The 26,254-nt window shown below is 41.5% G+C and overlaps 1 protein-coding gene across 5 annotated transcripts in view; it reads left to right on the top strand.

Annotated features, from left to right (window-relative positions):
* Positions 1-1,014: 1,014 nt before the first annotated feature.
* Positions 1,015-26,254, top strand: part of celsr2 (cadherin, EGF LAG seven-pass G-type receptor 2) — a 99,110-nt gene continuing 73,870 nt past the window's right edge. For 2 of the 5 annotated variants that reach the window (XM_047348323.1, XM_047348325.1), the window contains exon 1: positions 1,015-4,831. In XM_047348323.1, coding sequence (XP_047204279.1) covers positions 1,306-4,831 — 3,526 coding nt within the window. In that variant the 5' untranslated portion in view covers positions 1,015-1,305. The remainder of the gene's footprint in view (positions 4,832-26,254) is intronic. The other 3 variants (XM_047348327.1, XM_047348324.1, XM_047348326.1) reach the window with 2 other exon arrangements.

Genomic DNA, 26,254 nt, shown 5'->3' on the forward strand with positions numbered 1-26,254 from the left:
GGGTTGACATCCTACTGGAACCTGAAACTCAGCTCCAGTCTGAAGCTTGGCAGCCTCTACCATGGTTTCTTCCAGGATTACTGTACTCCATCCATCTTCCTGGCTACACTGACTAGCTTTCCTGTCCTGTCCCCTGCTGAAGATACACATCCCCATAGCATGTTGCCACTACCACCATGCCATGTACTATATGGCCTGCAAACTGAACTTCTTATGGCTTTGCTTAGATCAGATCAGATTTCAGGAGTGCACAACTAATTGTTGTCCTGCATATTTTACCACCTAAACTATGGATCTCAGCAGCTCCTCCAAAGTTACAATAGGCCTCTTGACTACTTCTCTTATGCTCTCCTTGCCAAGTCTTTCAGTTTAGCTGGACAGCCATGTCTTTGTAGATTTGCAATTGTGCCATACACTTTCCATTTTCAGAGCATCTCTTGCTCCATAAAATATTTAAACCTTGTTGTGTTGTTTTATACACCAAACCTGCTATTAACTTCTACTTTTCAGATTTTTATTGATTAAAAAAAGCCAAAAACACGTGTTTTTTCTTCCTCTTCATAACAATATTCTCTTTTGTGTTGTTCTATCATTAAACCATGAAATCCTACCAGAATGCTTTGAAGTTTGTGTTTGTAAAGTGACAAAATGTGGAAAGCTGGAGGGATGGAAGTACTTTTGTAAGGCACTGTATGCACTGTTTACATCTAGTGTCACCCCGTGGCATTTATAAATAAACGGAACTGAATAAACTGTTTATGCAGCTATGGTGATAAAAGACAGTTAAGGGTTTCCATAAACGTCGCGCTGAATGGGTGTCAAATTGCATTTAAATTTTGTGTAAATTAATGATGCTATTGATTGTAATGATGGCGAGAGGAGTCATTAATCTGAGCTGAAGTCCGGCTGTTTTTTTGTGTTAATGAAGCTTTTAGGAAGTTATCATTTATCTCTAATGGCAGGGTTTCTCTCTCTCTCTCACACACACAGGTTTATGTTAATGAGAAGTCTCAAGGCACAGAGGGAGCAGAAGCCATTTTTCTATCATTCAAGCCAAGTTGTGCGGACTGAGCGGAGCGGAGGTGCAGCTGCTTCTTGTTCGGACCTGAGTGAGTGTGTTTGCCCCTTACGAGAGCGGCTCTGACCGGCCAAGGTTACTGAGGGACCCCCTCCTCTTCCACCCCACCGGAGTGAGCGCAGAGAGCATGGCTCTTCCTCAACAAAGGGAAACTGGCCGCCGGTGGAAAGTTTAAAGAAACGAGGAGCTGCAGAGTTGCGCGCTGTCGGACTGGAAACTGAGTAGCGATGCACTTCGTAAGGTGGGAGCTGCGGCTCATGCTGTGGTGTTGTGAACTGGTTTCGCTGGCGTGGTGTTACACCGTTCACATCAGTGGGGATGAGGGAGTGAGGACAGCGGTGGCCGGCGAGGAGCGTGGCGCACGGTGCGCTTTGGATCAGGTTCTCGCTCCTGCATTCGCGCAGCGCTTCCTGGAGACGGACGCCGCGGCGGGCATCGTGTTCCTATCGCACACGATACAATGTCGCTCGCTGCCTCTAAACCCCTTTACTTTATACATAGTTGAGGACTGCTCGGACTCCGGACACAGGCACCTCCTCACCAGTCAATACGACGTGCATGTTCACGGCAGGAATTGTTCCCATAAGCGTAAGAGGAAATCTGAGTGGGACATGGAAGTCCTGAGTTTGTTCGGCGGCAGCGGCTTAAAGTGCCACCGAGCACACTCTGCTTTATTTCCAGTGGGAGGTCTGCTGCCTGGCCCCCCGCTCCGCTGCAAGGTCCCCTACAGCCGGGAGTTTTACTTCTCACAGGGGGGTCTGTTTGTGTCTGAGACGCGGTGCTGGAGGCAGGACAGGCTACTGGAGCTTGACATGCTCTGTGATGTACTCACGGGAAAGGGACTAATTGTTAAACCCATCTCCATCCACTGGCGATTGGGTCAAGGTCCGTTCAGCCAGCCACGCTTACAGAAGCTCTTAGAGAAGGCAACTCAGTCTGATTCAGGGATTGTGAGCAGGAAGAGGAGAAGCATCAACAGCAGCCCCCAGTTTAAGCCCCCAATGTACCAAGTGTCAGTAGCAGAGAATAAGCCAGCTGGGACTCAGGTTGTTGTCCTGAAGGCTGTGGATATGGATGAGGGGGAGGCAGGCAGGCTGGAGTATTTTATTGAGGCTCTCTTCGACAGCCGCTCTAATAATCTTTTCGCTGTGGACCCAGTTAGTGGTGCTGTATCAACAGTTAAGGTGCTTGACAGGGAAACAAAGGACACCCATGTGTTTCGTGTGACAGCTGTTGACCATGGCACACCTCGACGTACAGCCATGGCGACCCTCACCGTCACAATCAGTGACACCAATGATCACAATCCTGTGTTTGAGCAGCAGGACTATAAAGAAAGCATCAGGGAGAACTTAGAGATTGGCTACGAGGTGTTGACCGTGAGGGCCACAGATGGGGATGCACCTGTTAACGGCAACATCCTATATAATGTCCTCAACAGTAATGGGTCTAATGAGGTTTTTGAGATAGATTCCAGATCTGGGGTCATCCGTACCAAAGGTCTAGTAGACAGAGAGGAGGTGGAGGCCTATATGCTGTTAGTGGAGGCAAACGATCAGGGTCATGACCCAGGGCCCCGCAGTGCGACAGCTACCGTTTACATTGTGGTAGAGGATGATAACGATAATGCCCCTCAGTTCAGTGAGAAACGCTACGTGGTCCAGGTGCCAGAGGATATGACCCCAAACACAGAGATCCTGCAGGTCACCGCCACAGATCAGGACAGGGGGAGCAACGCTGTAGTTCACTTCAGCATCATGAGTGGAAACACCCGGGGGCAGTTTTATATTGATGCTCAGACGGGCAAAATGGACCTGGTGAGTCATCTGGATTACGAAGCCAACAAAGAGTACACCCTGAGAATTAGGGCTCAGGACGGAGGCCGTCCCCCGCTGTCCAACATCAGCGGCGTGGTCACAGTACAGGTGCTGGACATAAATGACAATGCCCCCATCTTTGTCAGCACGCCGTTCCAGGCCACCGTGCTGGAAAACGTTCCTCTGGGTTACTCCATCATTCACATTCAAGCTGTAGATGCGGACTCTGGAGAAAACTCCAGGTTGGAGTATCGCCTCACAGAAACTACACCAAACTTTCCCTTCGCCATCAACAACAGTACGGGATGGATTGTAGTGGCAGCAGAACTAGACAGGGAGAGTGTTGATTTCTACAACTTTGGAGTGGAGGCCCGCGATCACGGCTACCCTGTCATGTCCTCGTCCGCCAGCATCAGCATGACGATCCTTGATGTCAATGACAATAACCCGGAGTTCACTCAGAAGGCATATTACATGCGTCTGAATGAGGATGCAGCTGTGGGGACCAGCGTGGTGACGGTATCAGCTGTGGACCAGGACATCAACAGCGTGGTGACTTATCAAATATCCAGTGGAAACACTCGCAACAGATTCTCCATCACGAGTCAGAGTGGGGGAGGGCTCATTACGCTCGCACTACCTTTGGACTACAAACTAGAACGCCAATACACCCTTACAGTCACTGCAAGCGACGGCACTCTCTTTGACACAGCCAAGGTTTTTGTGAATGTCACAGACGCCAACACACACCGCCCTGTGTTTCAAAGTTCACACTATACGGTCAACATCAATGAGGACAGACCTGTGGGCACCACTGTGGTTGTGATAAGTGCCACCGATGAAGACACAGGCGAGAATGCACGCATTACCTACATTATGGATGACAGCATCCCTCAGTTTGACATCAACCCTGACACCGGAGCTGTCACCACACAGATGGAGCTGGACTACGAGGACCAGGTCTCTTACACCCTGGCCATCACTGCTCGGGACAACGGTATCCCACAAAAATCCGACACAACCTACCTGGAGATACTGGTGAACGACGTCAACGACAACTCCCCCCGCTTCCTGAGGGACCACTACATGGGTTCGGTGATGGAGGATGTGCCCGTGTTTACCAGCGTGGTGCAGGTTTCTGCCATCGACAAAGACTCTGGACTCAACGGACGTGTTTTCTACACCTTCCAGGGCGGGGAGGATGGAGATGGGGACTTTATAATTGAATCCACCTCTGGTATTGTTCGCACGCTGCGCAGATTAGACAGAGAAAATGTGCCAGTCTACAGCCTGCAGGCCTTTGCTGTAGATAAAGGTGTTCCTGCTCTGAAAACAGCAGTAAATATTCAAGTAACAATCCTGGATGTTAATGATAACCCTCCTGTGTTTGAAAGAGACGAGTTTGACATCATGGTGGAAGAGAACAGCCCCATAGGCCTTGTGGTTGCACACATATCAGCTACAGACCCAGATGAAGGCAGCAATGCACAGATTATGTATCAGATAGTGGAGGGAAACATCCCAGAGGTATTTCAGCTGGATATCTTCTCTGGAGAACTCACTTCATTAATAGACCTGGACTATGAGCTGCTGTCCGAGTATGTCATTGTGGTCCAGGCCACCTCAGCCCCCCTGGTCAGCCGGGCCACAGTCCACATCAAACTCATAGACAAGAATGACAACATGCCAGTGCTAAAAAACTTCCAGATCATCTTTAACAACTATGTGACAGACACATCCAGCAGCTTCCCCACTGGAGTGATTGGACGCATCCCTGCCCTTGACCCCGATGTCTCTGATCAGCTCAACTACAGCTTCGAGGTGGGGAATGAGCTGAACCTGGTGCTACTGAACCAAAGCACGGGGGAGATCCAGCTGAGCCAAGCCCTGGATAACAACCGGCCCCTGGAGGCCTCCATGAGGATCTCAGTGTCAGGTGAGACTGTTAGATAATCGCAGCCTCTACCCTGTGTGAGGAGTGCACTGTTGTAATATGAGATAAGGCTTAGTGAGGTGTACTATAGTACCAGTAGCATAGCGTGTCTCATTTACATTTTTGCTTCATTTCACAGAATAATGACATTTCCTTAATTATTTTATACCGATTAGTACTTGGAAGCCTTCCTGTCCTAAAGAAATCAAATTTTCTAATGCATTATAGTTCTGTTATTCATCATTATTCTGTACCATAATTAACAATTAATTATTTACAACCTGTTTTTACTCAAGCCTGCTTCAATGCAGTCTACTGTCTTAATTTAAATAGCTTTATGTCTGAGCTTCTCTGGGTCCTCTGGGATCTACGCTCCACTGGCCAGACTGATCCTCCTCAATTTCTTATCATAGCCTCACTCCCACATACTATTAAGAACTGAATTCAACTATGATCAACTTACACAGCTTATGAAGAGTTGAATGGTCTGCTTTTGTTTGATGGGCATCTTGTTTTCACTTGATTGTGCTTGTGAAGATCTATGTTTTGTCATGTGTGTCTTAAAGGGATAGTTCACAGTTTTCGAAGTGAGGTTCTGTCAAAAGGTTATAAGCAGTTAATGTCTTACCTAGGGTGGATAAGTCTTGGTGACTTTATGTCACCTAAATACAGGTTGTTTTTTTTCTGGTGGCTGAAACTAACAGGTAGTCAAAGACGGACCAAGACCGAGGCGGACTTCTACTGTCTCAAAACAACGCCAATCTCAAAAACTTTAAAATAAAAATATTGTAGTGGTTTGGGTGAATGTTTTTCACAAGATCTTTATACTGCCTAATTTTTCTTACAAGCTGTTGCTTCAACCCAAAAAGCTTTGCAGGTTAAGCCCTCCATACATGTTTCCAGAGATAGTGACTCAAGATTCAGACTTATTTAAAACAAAAAAAGTAATGAAAACAAATACCTTCAGACTTCACATAGACTTGTAGTCTGAGACTCCAGTCTTATAAACAATCTTCTTTTCATCTAATCAGGAGCGAAAGCATGCTAATGTCTACAGATAGCTTCAGGTCTGACAGGTGATGTGCCACATTTGCTGTGACAGACTGAGCTTTAATTATCAGCCTGTGGTGTCAATCTGTGACGTCTTCCTAATTGTGATTACACTGATTTCTGTCGAACCGAATGCTGTTAAAAACACTCCTTACATCTGATATATTATTGTGTCTGTGTCAAGACAAAGGCAGCATTACAAACAAAAATAGCCCTGGCTTATCAAAATAAAACCACATCTTATTCTGTTCATTCAAAAAGTTGTTCGACAGTATCTCTCTCCTACTCACTGCTCACTGCTATCTTGTAATTTATAACAAAGCTTTGAATATGTTTAGTGTTTAGACAATAAAGGTTTTAAATGTAGATTTAGAACATAGTTTGTAAATAATCCTACATTTCTCGGAGAGAGGAGAAAAAAAAACCTGTCAAAACCCTGTATAGTGCAGTATTTAGTGAATTAGAGGGCAATATCTGCACAGATTAAGAGGTGTTAAGTAGATCATTATAATAAAAACAGGCACTTAGTTTTGTTCATTCAGACAGGTGTTAAGCTCTTTCTATTATTTTAGTTCAAACATAAATGCATATTTATTAATCAACTGGGGAAAATAAGTAGGTTTATCAATTTTCAAAATAATTTAAAACAACCTGTTACAGTGAAATTAGTACAGGATTTGGATTCCTAACCAGCAAAGCAGCATTGTAAGCACACTAGATGACATTTATTTGATGACAGCATTTTTATTTCCAAACTTAGCGACTGGAGTCTGACTTGACAAAATTAATGCGAACATCTGAGGAAGACCATTGGTGGCCCACGGCGTCGAGTCGCTATTTCTTGTGTAAATAAACATTTGCTTCTTGGTAAATAACTTCCTAATGCAAAATGTGGACTCTTTAAAGGTACATAAAATAGCACTTGCATTTTTGCCTATGGGAGTTTAAGGTGGAAGAAGTCTGCTTTGGTCTTGGTCTCTCTCAGACTAGCTGTTAACTTTAACCTTCAGCCTCAACTAATTTGGATTTGTAGTAAATGAAGAGTTATCTACTGAAGGAAATATTTTAACTGCCAATAACCTTTTAACAGAACCTCACTTAAATGCTGAACTTTTGACAGCCAGAAAAGTTTAATTGGCCCACTAAATTAAGACTGAACAGGAATTGCACCCACACATGGAGAATCTGTGTGTGTGTGGGATGTTGGAGCGGATTGGATGCAGTGTGATATGCTGTAAATCTGCCTTCTCTTTGACCTTGGCTTAATCTAAGAGAGAACTGTAAGCTTAGATAAAACATAGGACATTTAGAGCAAATATGAAATTTAGATGAGAACAGAGAAGACTGAGACTTGCAGAAAACTCTCAGGTGACAGTGGCTGATGATGTTTGAAGGCTTTCATGTTTGACGATGAGTTGTCACTGGGGAACAGATAACGTATGGTTAGCGTGGGCAGTCGTTAGAGTATATTATGGCTCAGCTTAGCCTCCCTGGAGAACAATACCGAGCTGTCGCTTGAGCGACAGGGGCTGCGGCTCATACCGAGCTGCGGTTTGGGGCAACAGCTGTGACTCCACTGAGGACCAATTAGAGGCCAGGTCTCCCCAGCATGTCCAGCACCTGCTGGGGTTTATGTGTCTGCACCCCTGCCAGAGACAGAAGGACTTGGAGGGAGACGGGAGCAGGGGGAGGGAGGGCCTGTTGTGTAAACAGGGTATAGGATGGAACATGCAGTTGTACTGTAGGATGGCAAGGAGCTCAAGGAGTAGGAGATGAAGAAGAAATACAAGCTTCTGTAGATGCTGCTGATTCCAATTTTCCAGGGGCCTCACTTTGCAGCGACCTCCCAGGTCCCCTCTTTCTCTTTTCCTTTATGGTGCACTTTAAGAGGGGCCCCCTATGATAAATGATTTTTGATGGTCTCTTTGTACTTTGTTGAGCTGTGACAATCATCTTTTTTAAGCAATGTTTTTCAATTATGTACTCGAGAAACTGAGATAACTTTAACATGTTTTAGTTTATGGTTATTTTAGATCTATTGTACTACCAGACTCACATTTAAAATCTTCAAAACCGATACATTCTACAATCAGCTCATAAGCTACAGTTTTTCTTTGGACTTTGGCTGCTTTTTAAAATAATTTTCAGCCTTTACATTAGATTATTGAAAGGGGAATAACAGTGGAAGTTGTGAAAATGAACAATAATAGCATCCAATCTCTCCCAGCTTTTTATTGCCACAGAGCTCATAAACAGGAATTATTGAAATGATGGAATCAGTATAAAAGCAAATATTAGCATAAAGAAAGATTCAGAAAACCTTTTACATGCACCGGTAACCAAATTCTTGCTAAGCTTTGTTCGGGTGCTTTCTACACGATACTATAAGAAAACATAGCACTGCAACCATAGAGTCATAAGCAACAGCGCAGCAGGTCTTACAACCACATAGCTCGGGGATTTGCTGCCAGTTGTACACATGCATAATGTTATGTTGATGAATTAATCACACGAGCCAGTTAGGAAGCCAGATTTATGGCACTATGAGCTTTCCTCCACAAAAAATGCAAGATGAGCTTTATAATAAACTCATCTCTCTGATATGGGATTGGAGGGATGTGTTGAATCCTAAATTAATATTACTGCCACGTTGGAGGAGGGCAGAACAGGGTTTGGTTGTTTCTTCTCAGCTTCAGCTTTGCCTTATTAGCAGAAGACTGGTCACACGGCAGGGTGAGACGCAGGTCTTCATCTGGTAGATTAAAACCATGCATCTGTATCCTGGATGTTTCAGACTAGTGTTGACATATGCAGGGGCTCATTCAGTGTTCCCAGGCAAGCGTGAGCCTGCATAAATGCCTGTTTGCATTTGATTGCAGAGATTTCTTTCCCCGGCGGAAAGCCCTGATCGTTCTCATCCAGAGAGTGAAGCTAATTATGCCCCTCACTACTCAGCACCTTATTATCTTTGGTATTTGGAATATGGGGTCTATTTGTTGTGGAGTCAGTGGTTTTGGTTATGTCAGTCTTTATGCATTCCTGGCATAAAAAGTAATCATTTTGGGGCTGGCACAAGCAGAACTGATTTCAAATTCGCTGCACTGCCAAAACATGCTCCAAACTTTTCCCCGACTACAGAGACTTGTAATTCAAATCATGCCTCCGAAATTATGTTTTCCATCTTTGCTCAAATATTAAATGCACAAACATGCATCTGTGACTACTGGTCATGGTTTGATTCAGCTCACACCACACTGCAGATTGTACAAGCTCTCCTGCCGGTGGACAGCAGGGATTTTATCTTTCATCAGAGGGGTGTGAGTCCAAGGTGATGCTCAAACTGTTTCACTGTCAGAATGTGTGACCCGGCTGACGCTCAGGCCGGGGACCTGAAGCAAACAATAAAACAAGAACGCATGAGTCATTATTATTTTCTTATTGTTTGGAATTTTGTTGTATTAGTTATTGCTTCACATCTCTATCAGCTAAACAGAATGATGAGAATAACTGAGCAAAAACACCAGAAGTTCAGTATATTGAATAAAAAACATAACATGATGTAATGTCTTCATAAAAGTTAGGCCTTTCTGTGTTGAGATTGTATGCTCCTTTGCGTGCCATTATTACATTTCTGTATGCTGGCATTTACTCTTTCAGTGTTGTAGAGTTTTCCATGCTTAGTGCTAACCTTCAGCTGTTACATTGTGGTCTGTGGGTGGACCGAAGCGCAGGCAAGAGCTTGGCAGCAGCATTTCAAGCAGTCTTCGGCTTTATTCAAAAAGGGGGTCAGAGCGTAACAAAAACACTGCAGGTACTGACCAGAGTAGCGATCCACAACTTACAGAGACACTGCAGAAACATGCGGAACTCAAGGCATGGACGAGGGTAGTGAACGAGAGGAACCAGCAAAGGACAATGAAACTAAACCAACTAATATACAGAACAAGAACAAAGGCAGGTAATCAAGAAACTAAGAACAGGTGTAACGAGGAGGCAGGAAGGCAGAGGGAACAGGTGAAAACAATACATAGATTAAAACATGATGAAGGGACTAATAAACAATACCGAAACGAAGCTATAAACAAATAACCAAATGAAGCATGAGAGTAAATAATAAACATGAACCGAGAAACTAGAGGGAACATAAGAAACACCATAACCTAAGAACGAACAAGGAACCCATACAGCAAACCTAACACCACACAGACTGAACTGACAGGAAGGGAAGCAGAGAACATGAGGACTACAATGTAAATAACAAAAAGTAAACAATAAGTAAACAACCTAACCAGAGGGGGTGGTGAAATAATAATAAACAGAGTACAAATAATAATCAGCATAATAATAATAATAATAATAGCAAAAATGACAAAGAGAAAACCATCCTAAGTCAAAACTAAGAAAGCAACCATAACCAAAGGAACAATGAACGAGGAGTGAGAGGGAGTAACCAAAACAACACGACTACCAAAATACTAAATATAAACATAAGTGACTAAACACAAAGTCCAAACCCTGACAGCAGCTGGCTGCTTATCAGATATGTCATCTGTAGCTTGGCTAATGTAGCTTTAAAGCAGTGCTAGCTTAACAAGAGCGAGACTCCTTTTGTTTCCACACCATAACTGTCCATGATTTTCACAACTGGAACTATTTCCATACAGTCATCTTTGTACCTTTCAGTTTGTATGCATTCTTTTTTAGCCAGCTGACTGGCAGTGCATAGCAAAAGATTAGGCAGGGGAAGCGTTGCGATAAGGTATGCTTCACTTCTATATTGCTTTGATCAATCTGGTGCATTCTCTCGTTGAAAGGATTTCACACTATAGCAGCTTTATGGTTAAAGGTTTTTGTGGTTTTCAACTGTAATTTTTTTAAACTGTCATACCTTGATAAGGAGCACTGCGCATGCCTGAATAAATATTACATTCATCCATGTGTTTTTGCAGTTTTCGTATAATTACTAGCACATCCAGAGCCTTCTTTTGCAGCTTAGACATTTTGTTTTTTTTATTATATCTATAAAGAAAACGAATGGGGGAGGGTACAGCACCTGCTCACGTTACATCCTGCATATCCACTACTCAGCTTGTGTGGGAACACATGACCCTCTATACTGATATCCAAACCCTGACTGAATGTATTTTTTAAAGTTTCAAGAAAACTAATTTGTCACGTGAGAAGAAAAGTTTGCAGAGTTTTGCCTCATTTAGTCATCATATACAGCTGACAGACAACACACAGGAGTAGATGGGCAAAGGATAGACCTCTTATACTCCTTAGGATTGGAGAAAAATCAGCACTTTCAGTGGGCTTCATTAAAATTCACTTAAAACTTCAAAGATTTTTGTAGTTTTGAAACAGCAACCTTTTAAAACTGTGGTGCAGCTTAAAATTGGAAACCTGCTCTGATTGTTGATCTTTCAAGTTAAGAAAAGTCCAAATTGCCCTTTAGATTGCCTCCTGAAGAGGAGATTGTTAGCTAGAATCTATATAATATTTGAGGATAAATATTATTTTTAATAAATAATTTTATTAAAAGCTGTTGAACATATGGGCTTCCTGAACGTTTTCTGGAAGTTGTCTTTTGTAACATTTACCCAGAAAGCTGCATAAATCTGTTAACATTTGCGTGTGTGTGGCATCCAACAGCTGGACCACTCTGATTGCTTCTCTATATGCTTTCATATCATTGTTACACTCAAGTGGCTCGCTCTTTGGGTTGCAGCTTTCTTCATGCGCAGTAGATGTCTGTTTTCCTCACGTTCCATTGAGAGGATTCAGTTTTACCCTTTGCAGATCAAGGTCACCCGTTCTTCATCCGTCTTTTGCCCTCCTTGGATGGCGTTAGTCACACTTTAAAGCTCAGGTGGCAGGGTTTTCTAGAAACTTCTCCTATCACCTTGATCCTCTTTCTCTTTTCTTCTTTTTGTTTCCCCCTCTGTCACCGTTCCACCATTTTTCTTCTATCTATCCAAGTCTCACCCCTGCAACCTCGACTGTTTCCTCCAATCATTTTGAGCTCTTCCACCCACCCCTCAACCCTCCCTCTCCCTCCTTTGACTGTTGTCCCCCCTGTGAAAGGAAGAATGCCTAAGAGAAATGGTTTATTAAGCACCCAGTTGTCATGGAGAGCCCAGCAATGCCTGAGAAATTTCTTGTGGGTGGAGACAACGGGTAAGGCCTCCTTTGTGGAGCAAATATGGGGGGGAGGGGAGGCACATAAAGTTCTAAAGAGCAACTGTCCCCCTCTCCCCTCTTACCATTGAAGCAAGTAAGGTCCTCTGCAGACCTGTAATGCTCCGGGACACCCTGACCTGTCCCGCAGGCTTGTTTTCACCCTCTAAACATTTTTCCAGGACATGCATCGGGGTCAGGCGCCATCCGCCTACAGATCTAAAGTTTCCACAAGATGTGGTTTTTCAGGGATAGAGTTTGGTCCTGCATGTGACAAACTCCAGAGGCCCTCTGTTTTGAAAGCACAAGTGTGTTAAAACCTCAGTGCGAAATGATACCGTTGTTAAACCCTTTGATTCGGGACACAGATGCGCTCAGAGGGTATCCGGTTTCCTGCTGCCAGCACATTTCTCAGCGGCAGAACATCCTCCTGCGGGCCCTTTCTGAGAGTTTGGACGAGCCGAGTCAGGTGGGGCCATGAGTCGAACGATGACATCATCTGTGGGATAGGAGGGGAAATCATGTTAGGGATTAGGGTCGTCACATTGCTAGGGTGAGGTCTTGCGGAGCTTGCATATATCTTGGCGTTGTCCTGCTTTGTCCTTACTATCCCAACAGACAATAGAAGGGGGCCCTGTCTGGAACTGCCTCCCCCCGATGTCTTTGTGTCCACTTGTTTCCCCTGGTGATGCTGCCCTTTACAGAGTTATACTAGACCTGTTATTTATCCCTGATTTAACCCATTTTCTGTTTGGGTTGATGATGTTTTTGGGAATTAATGATTGGACAAATATTACACCCCTTATGTCCTTATGGTCCTAATTTAAAGGGGCTGTAGCAGGAGCCTGCAGGGTGCTTAAACTCATTTTATCAAAATAGTGGAAATTTTGTTTTTAATGAAAGATATGTTTACATGCAACACTGTGCATCAGTTAAGTCATCCCCTGTTCCATCCAAAAGACCCAGAATTTCGTGTAAACTTCAAAACTGCTCATCATCAATATTTCTTCAGACTTTCTCTTTTTGATGTTTTTGAACTCATTTTCTGTCCAATTCCTGGCTTGGGAGGAATGTATGGCGTAATTATCCATTATAGTACAAAGTTAGGGGTAAAAAGCTTAAGTGTTAAATGGTCAGTCAGTCATTTTCTACCACTTCCTGTCCAGGGGGGGTAAACCTGGACAGGTCACCAGTCCATCGCAGGGCAACACAGACAGACACAGGACAAACAACCACACACACACTTATTATGTTTCTTAAACATCTAACAGCAAGGAAGTTTTACAGCTAGAAACGTTCTTTGTTATTTTGTGAAACCAATTAACTCCAACCTTTTAATTATTCTGGAAAAAAAAGGGCTCCTAAACACAAGAAATAAATTAGCAGACAACTTAGCAGAGCCTTTTTGAAATTGGATATTTAATCATTTTGTCATCTGGCTGTCAAAAAGAAACAGTTCGTTTTAATTTATATATCTGAATCATTTGAAAACACCAAGAACAACACAAATTGACAAGCAAATGAGCATTTTTAGCTTTTGTCTTCCGCTTGACCCCTTTTCTCATTTTTTAATGAGAAACTATACAATATGGCAACAAGGACTGGATATAGAAGAGAAAAATAAAAATAAAGTACAAAAGGAAATATGTGAAACCTGAGAAAACTGTTGATTAAGACCATGTCAACACATTACAAGAAATCCTGGCTCATTGGAAGCAAAGTATAAAGAAATCACTGAACTGCAGACAGTGCTTCACAGTTATAAGTACAGGGGTTAAAATAGCTGTGAATGTAGTTGCAGTAGCTGAAAGTCATGACAAACATTGAACTCATTAAAGTCATAAAATAACTGTTGGGAATTGATTGAATTCTGGCTATGAAAGATCATCCTAAAATCCTAATTCAGTTTGGTGGAAAACTCTGAGAAGATGACAGTCGGAACATTTCAGATCTTCTTACTTGGCTGAGGAGATGTAAAGAAGGGACAAAACTCTTTGCTCCTTCTCCTCCTTTGAAATACAAAACACAGTGTGAGCAACATTATTACAGATGTCTCACATTGTGAGCCCTGCAGATTATGTTTATCTGGCCGATTGCCACACTTCCACTGTGTTGCACTAATTTAGTGTCGGACTGAGCCTTTGCAGCGACCTAGTTTCACTTGTCTCAGGTCTGCACATTCTCATCTTTGGACTGTTCAACAACAGGGTGGGAAGTAAGACTGGTAGAGGTGGCAAACCCTGCAGCTCAGGAGTTTTTTTATAAAGAAAATTAGGTTACTTGGTGCTTGGACAACACCCCACCTTCTTTACATGTAATTTTTATTTATGTTTTTAAACTGTGATGTAAATATGGTTCCTTGGAAGAAAATATTCTGTTAGTTTTGGGAGTCTAAATCTCTTTGTGCCCTTTTCCACAAGTTCTATAAATTACTAAGCAGCAGTTCTTTGTGTTTCCACTGAGACAAAACCCAGGATCTAGCACCAAAAACCAGAGCGATCCCAGCCCCGGTTTGCAGCTGGGCCAGAGGAAAGCACCCTTTTTGTCAGGAGCTAGGGAAGGGATCATGTGAAACGGCAACCAATCGAAACATTGTAAGCGCCATGTTTAAAACACGGAAGTTAAGTTTAATCATTGATTGGTCAAATATTAAACATAAAGTAGGTAAAAACACAGATCTTTAAAGAGAGTAAAATGTCGAATTGGCGACCAAATAACAGAAGTCGACTGTCTCATATTTTAAAACTACCAGTCACTGAGTTTAAATAGGTCGCAGCAACAAATCTTGCTCTAAAAGTTGTGTTTAACCCCAGTTTTCAGCTGCTGGTGTGGATAAAAGATCAACGGATCAGCATTATAAAGCGTTCAGAAGCACTGCTGTTTTTTTTAAAACAACATTAATAAATTAAGGTGAGCCCTAGCCCCCTGTTTAGAACTGGAACCTCTTTGGTGGAAAAACCCTATATCTGGTATTAGTTGGTTAATCGGTCTGGCTTTCTGCTCGGGCAGACAACCTGCAGTCCGCTTGCAGCTCATGCCAAATGTAATTTTCAAACTTCACTAAGAGAGATATGGTGGTGCTCCTTTACTTCCCACAGTACCTTTCCGTTTTTCTCTCCTGGAAATTTTTCCAAACACCCAAATTTGTATTTTTTGTAAGCGAGGGAAAGAGGTTGTAGTCTTCTGTTAGTCACCTGATCAGCAGTGTGCAGCAAAGGATGGTGTAGGGGACGTGCCAGGTCATTCTATGCTTCATACACCCGGCCCCTTTGGCTCTCTGAAATGTGATCGGTGCACCTTGATACAGCTAAGCAGCCTGTGCCTAACTCCGATTTTGACACATTTTATTATTAGCTGCTGTTAATTGAAGAATATGAACGTCAGCTGTTGGCTTTTTTATTGATACTGATGATATTGTGCTGTTAATGTGATGTCTCATATGCTTACCTTTCTGCATGCTAATATCTCTCAGTTGTGCTGACAGAGGTTTTCCTTTCATATGCAAATGTTCTGATTGGAAGAGAGCAGGACATTCTCCGTGGCTCTAAAGATGCTCCGGTGCAAAGCAAGAATTTGAGGAATGTCCCATTGTTGAGGTTTTTTAAGGATGCAGCAATAAATAGAAATAAAATAAAAAGGGTCAGTGGGGGAATGCTGAAGCACATTCTGAAAATGAGTACGAATGACCTCTGTGCAGCATGCGTCAGCTGGCTGGAGAAATCAGGCAAGGGATTGTGGGTTTACTCTGTCTCCTCTGGACTGATATCCTTTGCTTGACATTAAGCCACACAAGCAGTTTTCATTATTGACTCCACAGGAGCAGTAGGAATTAGGTGCTATTGTGCTGTGGTTGGTATTACAATTGATCTCTGTTGTTTTCTTTCTATATTTCCACCTACAGGAGATCAGGACCCAGTTTTACTGATTTTTTTCAAAAAAGAGGTCAAAAGTGTTCATATTTGTTTGTACTGAAACCGAGAAGAAACATAAAAACACCATCCTGCACTCTGCAGAACCATGAGAAAAATTTCTGGTTCTTAACATTGCTCAGAGTTAGATAGCAGTGAATCTGTTGTGTAGGAGTTGGTGTCCTTTCCTTCTCTTTGCAAGTCGGTTTTAGCTGTTTGGTACTCTGCTGTATTTAGTGTTTTTTTCCAACAATAGAGTTGTTGTCTGGTGGAGGCGAGGCTTCATAGCAAATCTGCTTCATTCTGCCATTTTTATTTGCTCTATAAATTCACTTTAAATCCATTTAAAGATGATAGTTTTGGTTATTAAAGAGGCAATCCCAGTTATTTTTTTCCACAAAGCTACTAGTTGCTCACCTTAATTGACAATAAGTGTTGAAACTAAGTGGATTAAAACCAAAGATGCACAGCGAAATTGGCTGGTGACCATAATCAGTCGATTTTCAGCTTTATTGGCCCTGAATGGTGAACAAAAGGTTGGAAACTCAGATAATGTTTTGCCATCAGTGAATGCACCATACGTCTGCATTTGCTCATGCTGCTAAAGGGCGAGAGAAAGCCAGACTCTCAGCAGATAACAGGAAGGCTAAAGGTAGTACTGAAGTTTCTTTGTTTTATCCAACTGATATTTAAATCTCTGTCTTTCATGGATCATTATAGTCACGCTAACTTCACTAATAACTGACTGAAGATGCTATAGACATTTCATAACATTATCTCTCCAATCACTATCATTTTGTCTTTGTTTTAAAAGTGTAAAACCCATGTTTTACAGTAACTGCTCCCTCTCTGCTGCGGTATGAAATAAATAGCTCCTTAAATAAATAGTTTATGACCTTATGACCGGCTCAAAAATATATTTGAATGCTGTTCTTATATTTTCTTATGATCTATTCTTAAAGACATTTTTAAAATACGTGCAATTAATAGCGGCAGACCAAAGCATTACAAAACCAGAAGCCAAAACTATATAATTGTTGCAACTCTAAAACAAAATAAAGGAGCCCAGTTAGAAAATAGTTGCTAAAATGATTTAAGCAGCAACTCCAGACGATTTATTAGTTTTCTTCATGCTGTGTGCTCTAAGGAGCTCCTAATATAGCCGAAACAAACGGAGTTCACCAGAAGGGTAAATCCCTCATTAGCCAAAAAAAAAAATGAAAATAGACTTTACCCAAAACAACATTACAGTAACCAGAACAAATTATTTCAGACAACTAAGACCAACTTCAGTCTGAATTAAATGAAGAAGGTCTGTTATGGGTCTGGATCTGAAGAGCACATCCTAATAAAAATAGGTGCACACTTTGAGACAATGTGTTTATAGCATTGAGAGCGAACAGAGACAGGTGGCTGAGGGGTGTGGGAGCGTTTCAGTAGTGAGCAAACTCAGAGTAATGTCCGTAACGGCCACTCATACAGGTGGAGGAAGTTTTATTCATTTATTAAGAGATACACACTATGATCAGACTAATAAAAAGACAGATTGAACAATGGTTTTACCAGACCATGGAACATTTACTTTGAAGCTTATGAATCATTTCATTTTAATGTAACTGGGATTAATTTTACCTATTTCAAACAAAACTAAAGATAAACAAGTGCAAAAAATAGGATGCCGTTGACCTAAAGGCCTGGCGAAAGAAACACAGACTGTAGGAACATTTTCCAGGATTTAAAGCAGCATTAGTGGGTCATAGTTTAACCCCATCCATTCCCATTGCATTGTAAATTGGAAGAATATTCATGACATGTTTTCTGAACTGAAATTGCTTTTAAGTTACAGACTTCCACTTTTGGTCATCTGTGGAGAAAAGGGAGTATATCCTCCAGATAAAGTAACATTTTAGAGTTTTATATCATTTGTTATAAACTTTTACAGCATTTATGCTCCAAGTCACAAATAAAAACAATTTCAGCACCCTCGAAATGTATGTGGATAAGAAATGTTTGGTGTGATAGACACAAGGGGTGCTTCTGTGCATGTGCTTGCCGTGCAGGCTTTATTTATGAAGCATTTGTTAATGTTACACATTTCCTCAGAGTTTGGAGGGGTATAAATTTAGTTTCAGAGTGTAATCACATAAAAAAATGTAGAAAATGTGGAACACTGGGTTGTAATCCTGGTCAGAGCCCCTGTTTGTCCCATCTGCCTTATGGAGAGAGAAGGAAAGGAAATTGTAAAACATTAAAGTTACACATTTGCACAAAGTTTGGAGCCACTTAGCATTGGTACTATAGTGTAGCCAGTGCGTAAATACTTGGTAATAAACTTAACACACAAAGTAAGAAAATTTATTTTTGGTTGCTTATTTCCTTGTTTTAACAATACTTCTTGACAATGTCTGTTAATTTACCCTCAAATTGTGCCACAATTGCATTTGTGGGTTCAGGAGGAGAGAGAAATGCATAGGTTAGACCCATAGAAAGCTTGCCAGATCAGCCTTTGGTGGAGGCAGTGTTATGGGTTCTGAACAAACAAGGTGTTTCATCTGTGCAGAGAGATATCAAGATGACATTCAGCAACCAGTGGTAGTTCTACATCTCTTAAGCATCAAACTCTGTCCTTAAACATTTCCATGCTCACCCTGGTTAAAGATTAGGATACCATCCCACAGCAGTGTGTGACGAAGCTGGTGAGCGGGATGAGGAGAAAGGACCAGGCAGTTCTGGTTGTTTATAATTCTAGCTAGCACTCCTGAGGCCCATAAAGCAAAATAAGCTAGCAAGTTGTTCATGAGTATGACCCACACACTCAGCTCAGCGGCTGAAACTACAAAAGCTTTTTCTTACAAATGTGGAACCATTCAAAGGAAAATAAACAGCCTCTCCAATGGAATAAAATGTATTGCAAAGAAGCATTGTTACAACTGGACAATAATTGACCAAAGACACATTTTCTGCTAATTATGATTTTATTAGTTTTTATTTTCACCAAGCATGCAGTCAATGTAGAATCTAATTGTTACAGATGTCAGAAAAGTATTTTTACTAATGTTACAGACTGTAACCGCTGTGATATAGTTTGAAACTAAGGCTTTGTGGGTCAGATTTCTGTGTTTTCTCTTTCATTCTGGAGCTTCTTCTCCTGAAGCAGAGTGTGGACGGGGTAGTTGAACACTCTCCTCAGCCGATTGAATTATTAAATGGCCAGGTTGAACTTTGAATTTTGTAAACAGTTACAAGTATTTCTGCTGTATAACTGGAAGTTAACAGAATGTGAGGTTGAAGTTGGCTTATAGTTGTAGTTTTAGTGCAATAAAACAATAGTTGTATTGTTTTTTTCAGTTCGAACTTCATGCAGTCAGGAGGAAAAGGACCAAGCCCCCCTTGCATGGCAGTAGAAATGTACACAACAAACAGTCTAGGGACAATCAGGGTTCAGGGTAATCAGAGGTTCAGGGTAATCAGAGGTTCAGGGTAGCATAATGGAGATCATAGGAGATGGATATTAGGTGTAGTTGCAACGTCACTGGGGGCTGGCTTGGATAATTTTCTGGTATGATGAAATGTAAATTGTGGGTAAAAGCCTGGCAGGATTTAGTTGTTATTTATTCTTGTGTTTTGAGTACATATAAGTTCAACTTGTTGTGTCGGGTGGGGGTAGGAGGACATTTTCTGGGATCAGAGAGAAACAGCATAAATCTTTTCCTCCTGCTATGTGTGCAGCCTCTAGCCCCCAATCAGCCTTTGGTGTCCATTCAAGCAGACGTTGAGTGTGCTTCCCCTTTCAGCTCTGCTTAATCTAACCGACTGCAGCCCCACATTTTACTGCATCTCTTTTGATCAACAAATCCAGAGACTCCTGCTTTTAAATTAAATGGATACCAAAAGGTGTGCTCTTGGCTTTAATGAAGGAGACATCGGATAGCTTGATCTAATAGACAGTACGCAGCCTCAACTGTGGTAACCCTGAGTTGTAAGGCTCAGTTTAAAGCCACGTTGGCAGTTATTAGTGCCTGTCCAGGACTGATTTGTTTCTTTCTTGCTTTCTGGCATTTTAACTGAACCTCAGCTTGCTGACTGGTTTTAAGCTGGGGATTCATTCTTTTGTCCTGGCTCTACTTTTTTTTTCCTCTCTTCTGTCCATTAAAGAGGAACTTAATGATCAAGGTCACTTCTGTTTTACTTAGATGAGTGTTCTTGAAAAGGACATTTATGATTTGATCTGCAGGCACACAAAAAGTATGGGTTAGGGCTTAAGGAATCTGGTCACGTTGAGTCTTTTGCATGTGAAATCAAACACCCATAATGAAATCGAGGCTGAAATAAATGGAATTAGGATGAAAATAAAGTGAACTGAAACTTTAAGTTTTCAAAATGGAAATAATCCTTTTGTGAGTCATTGAGTTCTCTGAAGACATTGGTTGTTAATTGTTGGTAAAGCTTTACAAACAAGTCCAACACAAGTGAGCTACTGGGGAAAACCTACTGAAAACTGATTAACTAGTCAGGGCTGCTCACATTTCTGGCAGGAGAGTACACTAATTACTGAATGAGACTTGAAGCATCTGTAAGGGCCCAGCATTTAATTCAGATTAATTAAACTGTGTCCTGTTGGGCCCACAGGACCTTCACAAAGGTCATAAATCTGTGGTTTGTTTGGCTAACGAGCTGCACCAGTCTCCTGCCTCTGTGTGACCCAGTGTAATCTTGACTATGTGGTGATGGCAAAGTAAAATTTGACCATTTATTATCTATGATTAGCAATATTATCTTGATGCTTGAAACATTTTTGTGCACACATAGCAAGGTGCAAAGAAGAGAAACAAAGCTGGAGTGATTTTATTTACATTAACTGCAAGTACTACAGCATGTTTCTGCAGCTGTCAGCGCAATGTAAAGTTTTCTTATGTATTTGTTAATTTCATATATTGACTGTCAGCAGTTTTCTTTATATGGAATACACACATAGTCCAGACTGACTGTATATCTATATGTGCCTATTTTTACATGACAAACTTGCTCAACACTACCAATTTAAGCTGTGTGGGCCAAGAACTGCAAAGACAGTCACAGCTTCATTCCCCAAAAGGGATTTTTAATTTATGATCCCCAGATTGATCTATCAAATAGGATCCGGGCTTTGGGCTCTTTGATGTTCTAAACACCCGGTGTGCGGTGCACAATCTGCAGAGCAATGATGCTGAACAGCAAAGACAGGCTCTGCTCAACCTCATTACCTTCTTACTTGGAGGTTCTCCCCAACATAACACACTTCTGCTGTGAAACACTGACCTGCCTGTGCAGCGGATCACAAATTAAACCTAGTTGAGGAGCTGCAAATATCTGGTCTAATGGCTGTCTGAGTGGGATTAGTTATCATTAGTTTTACACTTGATCCTCCCCTTTTTGTAACCATTGCTCTGATATGAGATTGAGTTTTGGACCTGTTTTGTACTGTAAAAAAGTGCATTGTAAGAGCTTTTACATTTCTTTACCTCTTTCACATTTTTTCATGATTAAATCTCAAACATTTATGTATTTAATGGGATTTCTAATGTGATAAACCAACAAAATGTAGCACAAGGTTTTGAAGTGGTAGAAAAATAATACATGGTTTTTAATGTACAAAATATCAGAAATGTGTGGATTACATTTTACTCAGCTCCCTGAGTCATTACTTTGTAGAGTCACCTTTCACTGCAGTTACACATGCAGGTCTTTTAGGGTATGTTTCTACCAACTTTTAGCTTCCAGAGATGGACGTTTTTCCCTATTTATCTTTTCAAAATATCTCCAGCTCAGTGAGATTGGGTGGGACGCTTCTGAGAACATCAGCAGGCCAGTGTAAAACATAAATAGGCTTTAATTTGAACCCTTACATTGTAGTTCTGGCTGGATGTTTAGGATTGTTCTCTTGCTGCAAGGAGGAGAACACCTTTCAGGTCTTTTGCAGCCTCTAAAGGGTTATCCTTCAGGGTCAGCCTGTGTTTAGCTCCATGCAACGTCCCATAAATACTAACGAACTTCCTAGGAAGGAATCCCCGCAGCATGATTCTGTTACCACCATGCTTCTATATTGGGATGTTGTGCTTTCAAGGCGATGATCAATCATAGAACAAAAGTAAAATCGTCATCTTGTCTGATCAGAGCACCGTCTACCGCATATTGACTGTCTTCTGCATGGCTTGTGGTAACTTGAAGTGGGACTTCTTATAATTTCCTTTAAACAATGGCTTTCTTCTTGACTCTTATCCAAGACAACCAGATGTGCATGGTACACACCTAATTTGCAGTTACATCATACTCTTTCCATTCAAGCGATGGATTGAATAGAGCTTTGCAAGATGTTTAAAGCTTGGGATGTTTTTTGAAACCTAATATTGCTTAAACGTCTCCACAACTTGACCTGTCATGGTGTGTTCCTTGGTCTTCATGATGTTGTTTGTTCACTAATGGTCTTTAAAAAAAATCTGAGGCCTTCACAGAATCGATATATGATGGGATTTTTACTAATTAGGTGATTTATGAAGAGAGTTGATTTTCTGTGGATTTTATTTAGGTGTATCAAAGTTAAGGGGGTTGACTACAAATGCACACCTCAGCTTTCAGATTTTTGTTTGTAAAAAAGTTTTAAAAAATAAGCTTTTATGTTTTTCCTTCTACTTCACAGTTTTGCACTACTTGTTGTCGGTCTGCCACATAAAGTCCCCAAAAAATACATTGATGTTTGTGGTTACAAAGTGACAAAATGTGGAAAAGTCTAAGATGAATGAATACTTCTGCAAGGTACTGTGTTCTGGACCACCAACAAAGAGCCTCAAACAGTCCTGAAATACTTTCTTAGGCCCTCCGGGGCCACTCCCTGGTTTTAGTTAATAAGTGAACCATTAGTTTTTGTCTTTAACTGACTGACAGAAGGAGCTCACTCTCAGGCTCTGTAAATTATTTCTCTGTAGAAGCTCAACTCACAAGATGTATTATTCTAATCAAGGTTTTAGATAACTCCCAGTTGCATTCCTAGATTTCTCTTGTATTCTACCTGAAAGATTGTTGTCCTCCGTGGAGTTTAAATGCCTGATCTGTGTCGCAGGCTAGGTGGATGAGGGCCCGAGTTGCCGTTCAGCTGATGGCTGATGTCTCTGTCCTCAGCTGATTTAGTCCCACAGTCCCTCTGAACTTTATCCACCATGACTTTGTTGACATTTTCTGGGATCAGCGGGGAGATTCGATGCCGACTTTGTGTTCTAATTAGGCTGGTCTCTCAGAGTGGCTCCCTGGCTTTGTCCTGACCTCTCTCTCAGCAGTTTATTACCTCAGTGACAGAGCAGGCTTCAAGAGAAATCCACATGACCTGGTTTGATTTGTTTATGGTATTAGAAGTAAAAATCATTGGATTTTAGCTTCGCAGCCTACGAGTCCTTCCCAACCTCGACTTTAAATAACGTCTGTGTGTCCTTAGAGATTTCTCCAAATCATAATGAGCCATCTTGTTTCCTTGACTCAGATTATAATGGGGGATGTTCTGACCCATGTTTTGATGCCTGATTGAATTCAGGGAAATGTTATCTTGAACTTTGAAAGTATTTTTATCCAAATCATGTTTCTGCTTACCGGTAATCATTTTTTACTTATTCTCTGATGTTTGTCCACTCCGGTCGTAATGACGCATGGATCGATCCCTCACACACAGCGTCGTAAAGAGCCTTGCTGCCAGTGTGTGAGTTAAATGTCTTCCCTGGCGCCACTTCCTAGCTCGGAGCATTCCTGGCACCCGGAGGCCGAGAGGGGTCGAATCGCGGGCTGAAAGCAGCGTCACACTCCAGAGCTGGCACCATGTCTCGTATCCAAATAAGAATCCCATTTTTCCTCCCTATTTGCTGGCCCAAAGAGGCACCGCTTACCCTCCGCTCTCTGCAAGCACAGGATACTTCTGTGGAGAATGACCCCTTTGAAGGATGGTCTGGTTTCTTTGAGAGGAGATTCTCCTCGCACTCAGTTTCCCATCGCTGCATCTACCTCTGGATCGCTGCCTGAGCCCCCTGTCCAAGAATGTGAATTGGCAGAGGATGTATTTAAGGCGATGTTTCTCCTTACAATTGGCCTAACCTTTGGGAGTCTCAGCTCACTTAGAGCAGTGTTATTTGTGGCAACTGTTGCTGCATAGTATCAGGTTTAATGCAAGCTGAATAGATGAAGAGAGTGGATTGTTCTGACTGTGTTTTCTTCAGGTCAGGGTACAAAATTTGTCCATAACATGCAGTCAACTTCTACAGAGTCCAACTTTTACAGTGTCCTAATCACCTAGCTGCTAAAGCAAGACACGGGACCTGGAGGACTGGAGTCCTCTTAACTTAAAGTTGTGTGATTTCATCTCTTCATACAATATTTGTTAGTGATTGTGTAACTGAACAGACTTTATTGATGCTGCAGGAAAATGTTGTGCCAGGGTTTCAATAATAAAGAAAATACACAACAAATCCCACAAAACATATCAAATAACATAATAATATGGAATAAGAGAATAATATAAAAAAATAAGAGAACACAAATAGCAAATGTAAAATATACAACAGATAAGGTGCAGAGCAGATAAAGTGCAGACAGAAATTTTAAATGTATTTTGTAATACAGAATTAATTGTTATTGTGGAAAAAGAAGAGGAGTTGAAAAGTTTGAGAGCCACTGAGAGGAAGGGCTTCCTGTGGAGTTCTGTAGATCACCTCGGTGGTCTCAGTCTACGACTGAAGTTGCTCTGGTAGGAGACCAGAGTGACATGCAGGGTGTGTGACCATGGAGGGCTTTAAAACCCCACTGCTTTTGTTTTTTGAAACACTGGTTTCCACTCACAGTATTTAAAATGGCGTGTGATATTTGTCCCTAATTAAACATAAAGGGACCACAAACATGGAGGCTGAATTGTCTCTGTTTGTTCCCACTGTCTCCTCTCTTGTATGCATGTGTTACCTCGTGTACGCAGATGTAAGTTTTGTTTGTTTACAGTAAAGTGTGAATTAGAGTGCCCCCCCACCCTCTGTCTATCCTTTGATTTTTTTTTGTCTACTTCCACTTCCTTTGCTAAGGCCCTGTATTATTACTGTGCTGGAATCGCCTGACTGAAAGCTGAGGGATTAAGGCCGTGTCAAACATGCTTCTCTGTCTCACTTCCTCCACGACCTCCCCTCCTCTTCCTCCCACTCTTCTGGCGCTCTGTGTTTAAACTAGCCCAGTGCCAGAACAGGGATCTGCTAACTTTGGGAAGTGCTGCTTCTGTGAATTTCTGCTCACAGGTTTTTACTTTCTGGAAGGCGTCCAGACCTCCCAAACAAAGCAGCTCACTGATTATATTAGAGGCAGCAGTCAAGGCTTGTTTTTGTGAAAACATTTGATTGGATTAAGCATGATTTGTGTCTGCTTTGAAGCTACTGTATCTTTACGGGTTTTAAGTGTTTTTATCAGCAGTGAGTAGCTTGCCCACATTGGATTGCAGTCAAAGTCCATGTTTAGAAACAGTAATTATTAGTGACTGGAGAGTGGAGCGAATGGATTGTGGACGGCCCCAAAGGAGATTTTTGCTTGTTCTTTACAACATCAGAAAAACATGCAACTGTGATAATATCTTTGAACATTACGATGAGCACATCGGTTGCTTTAGGATCTCTGTCACTAAAATCTATATGAATCAATCAAGCTTTAATCACTGAGTGCTTTAAACACCCAAAGTGACCGAAGTGCTTTACAGGTCCATAAAATAAAATAAAAAATGAAATAAGCAATAAAATACAACATCTACAGTAAAACTAATAGTATAAGAGCAGTTAAAACAATAAAAGATAAGTAAATAAAAGCTATTAATAAAAGCAGCCTGATACTTCTGCTCAACTGGAAGTGGGGCAGGGGTAAAAGAAATATGTTTGGATCTGAGCCCGCTCTCTTGATGCTGGTTCAATTTTCCACTTAGAACGTTTCTGTTTGTCCAAGCATTGAGATAGAGATGCAATATGAATGTGTGCCATAAAACAATTGCAAAGGATTACTTGGATGCAATATTTGGTGTGATATAATATTTTTAGTGTTGTGTGTTCAAGCTTTGCATATCTATAGCATATTTGGCCAGTTGAGGTGGCTCCAAATTCTGTTAATGACCACTCCAGGTGTATTTTCTTAATGCCTGAGATGCAGAAGTTCATGGAGTATGGTTAAGAAAGAAAAGTATCCTTAATCATAATCAATATTGTTATTGCATTTTTCAGCAATAGTATCGCAAGTAAACATTTTCCTGAAATTG

This window comes from Girardinichthys multiradiatus, chromosome 20, assembly GCF_021462225.1.
Source record: "Girardinichthys multiradiatus isolate DD_20200921_A chromosome 20, DD_fGirMul_XY1, whole genome shotgun sequence".
Lineage (NCBI taxonomy): Eukaryota > Metazoa > Chordata > Actinopteri > Cyprinodontiformes > Goodeidae > Girardinichthys > Girardinichthys multiradiatus.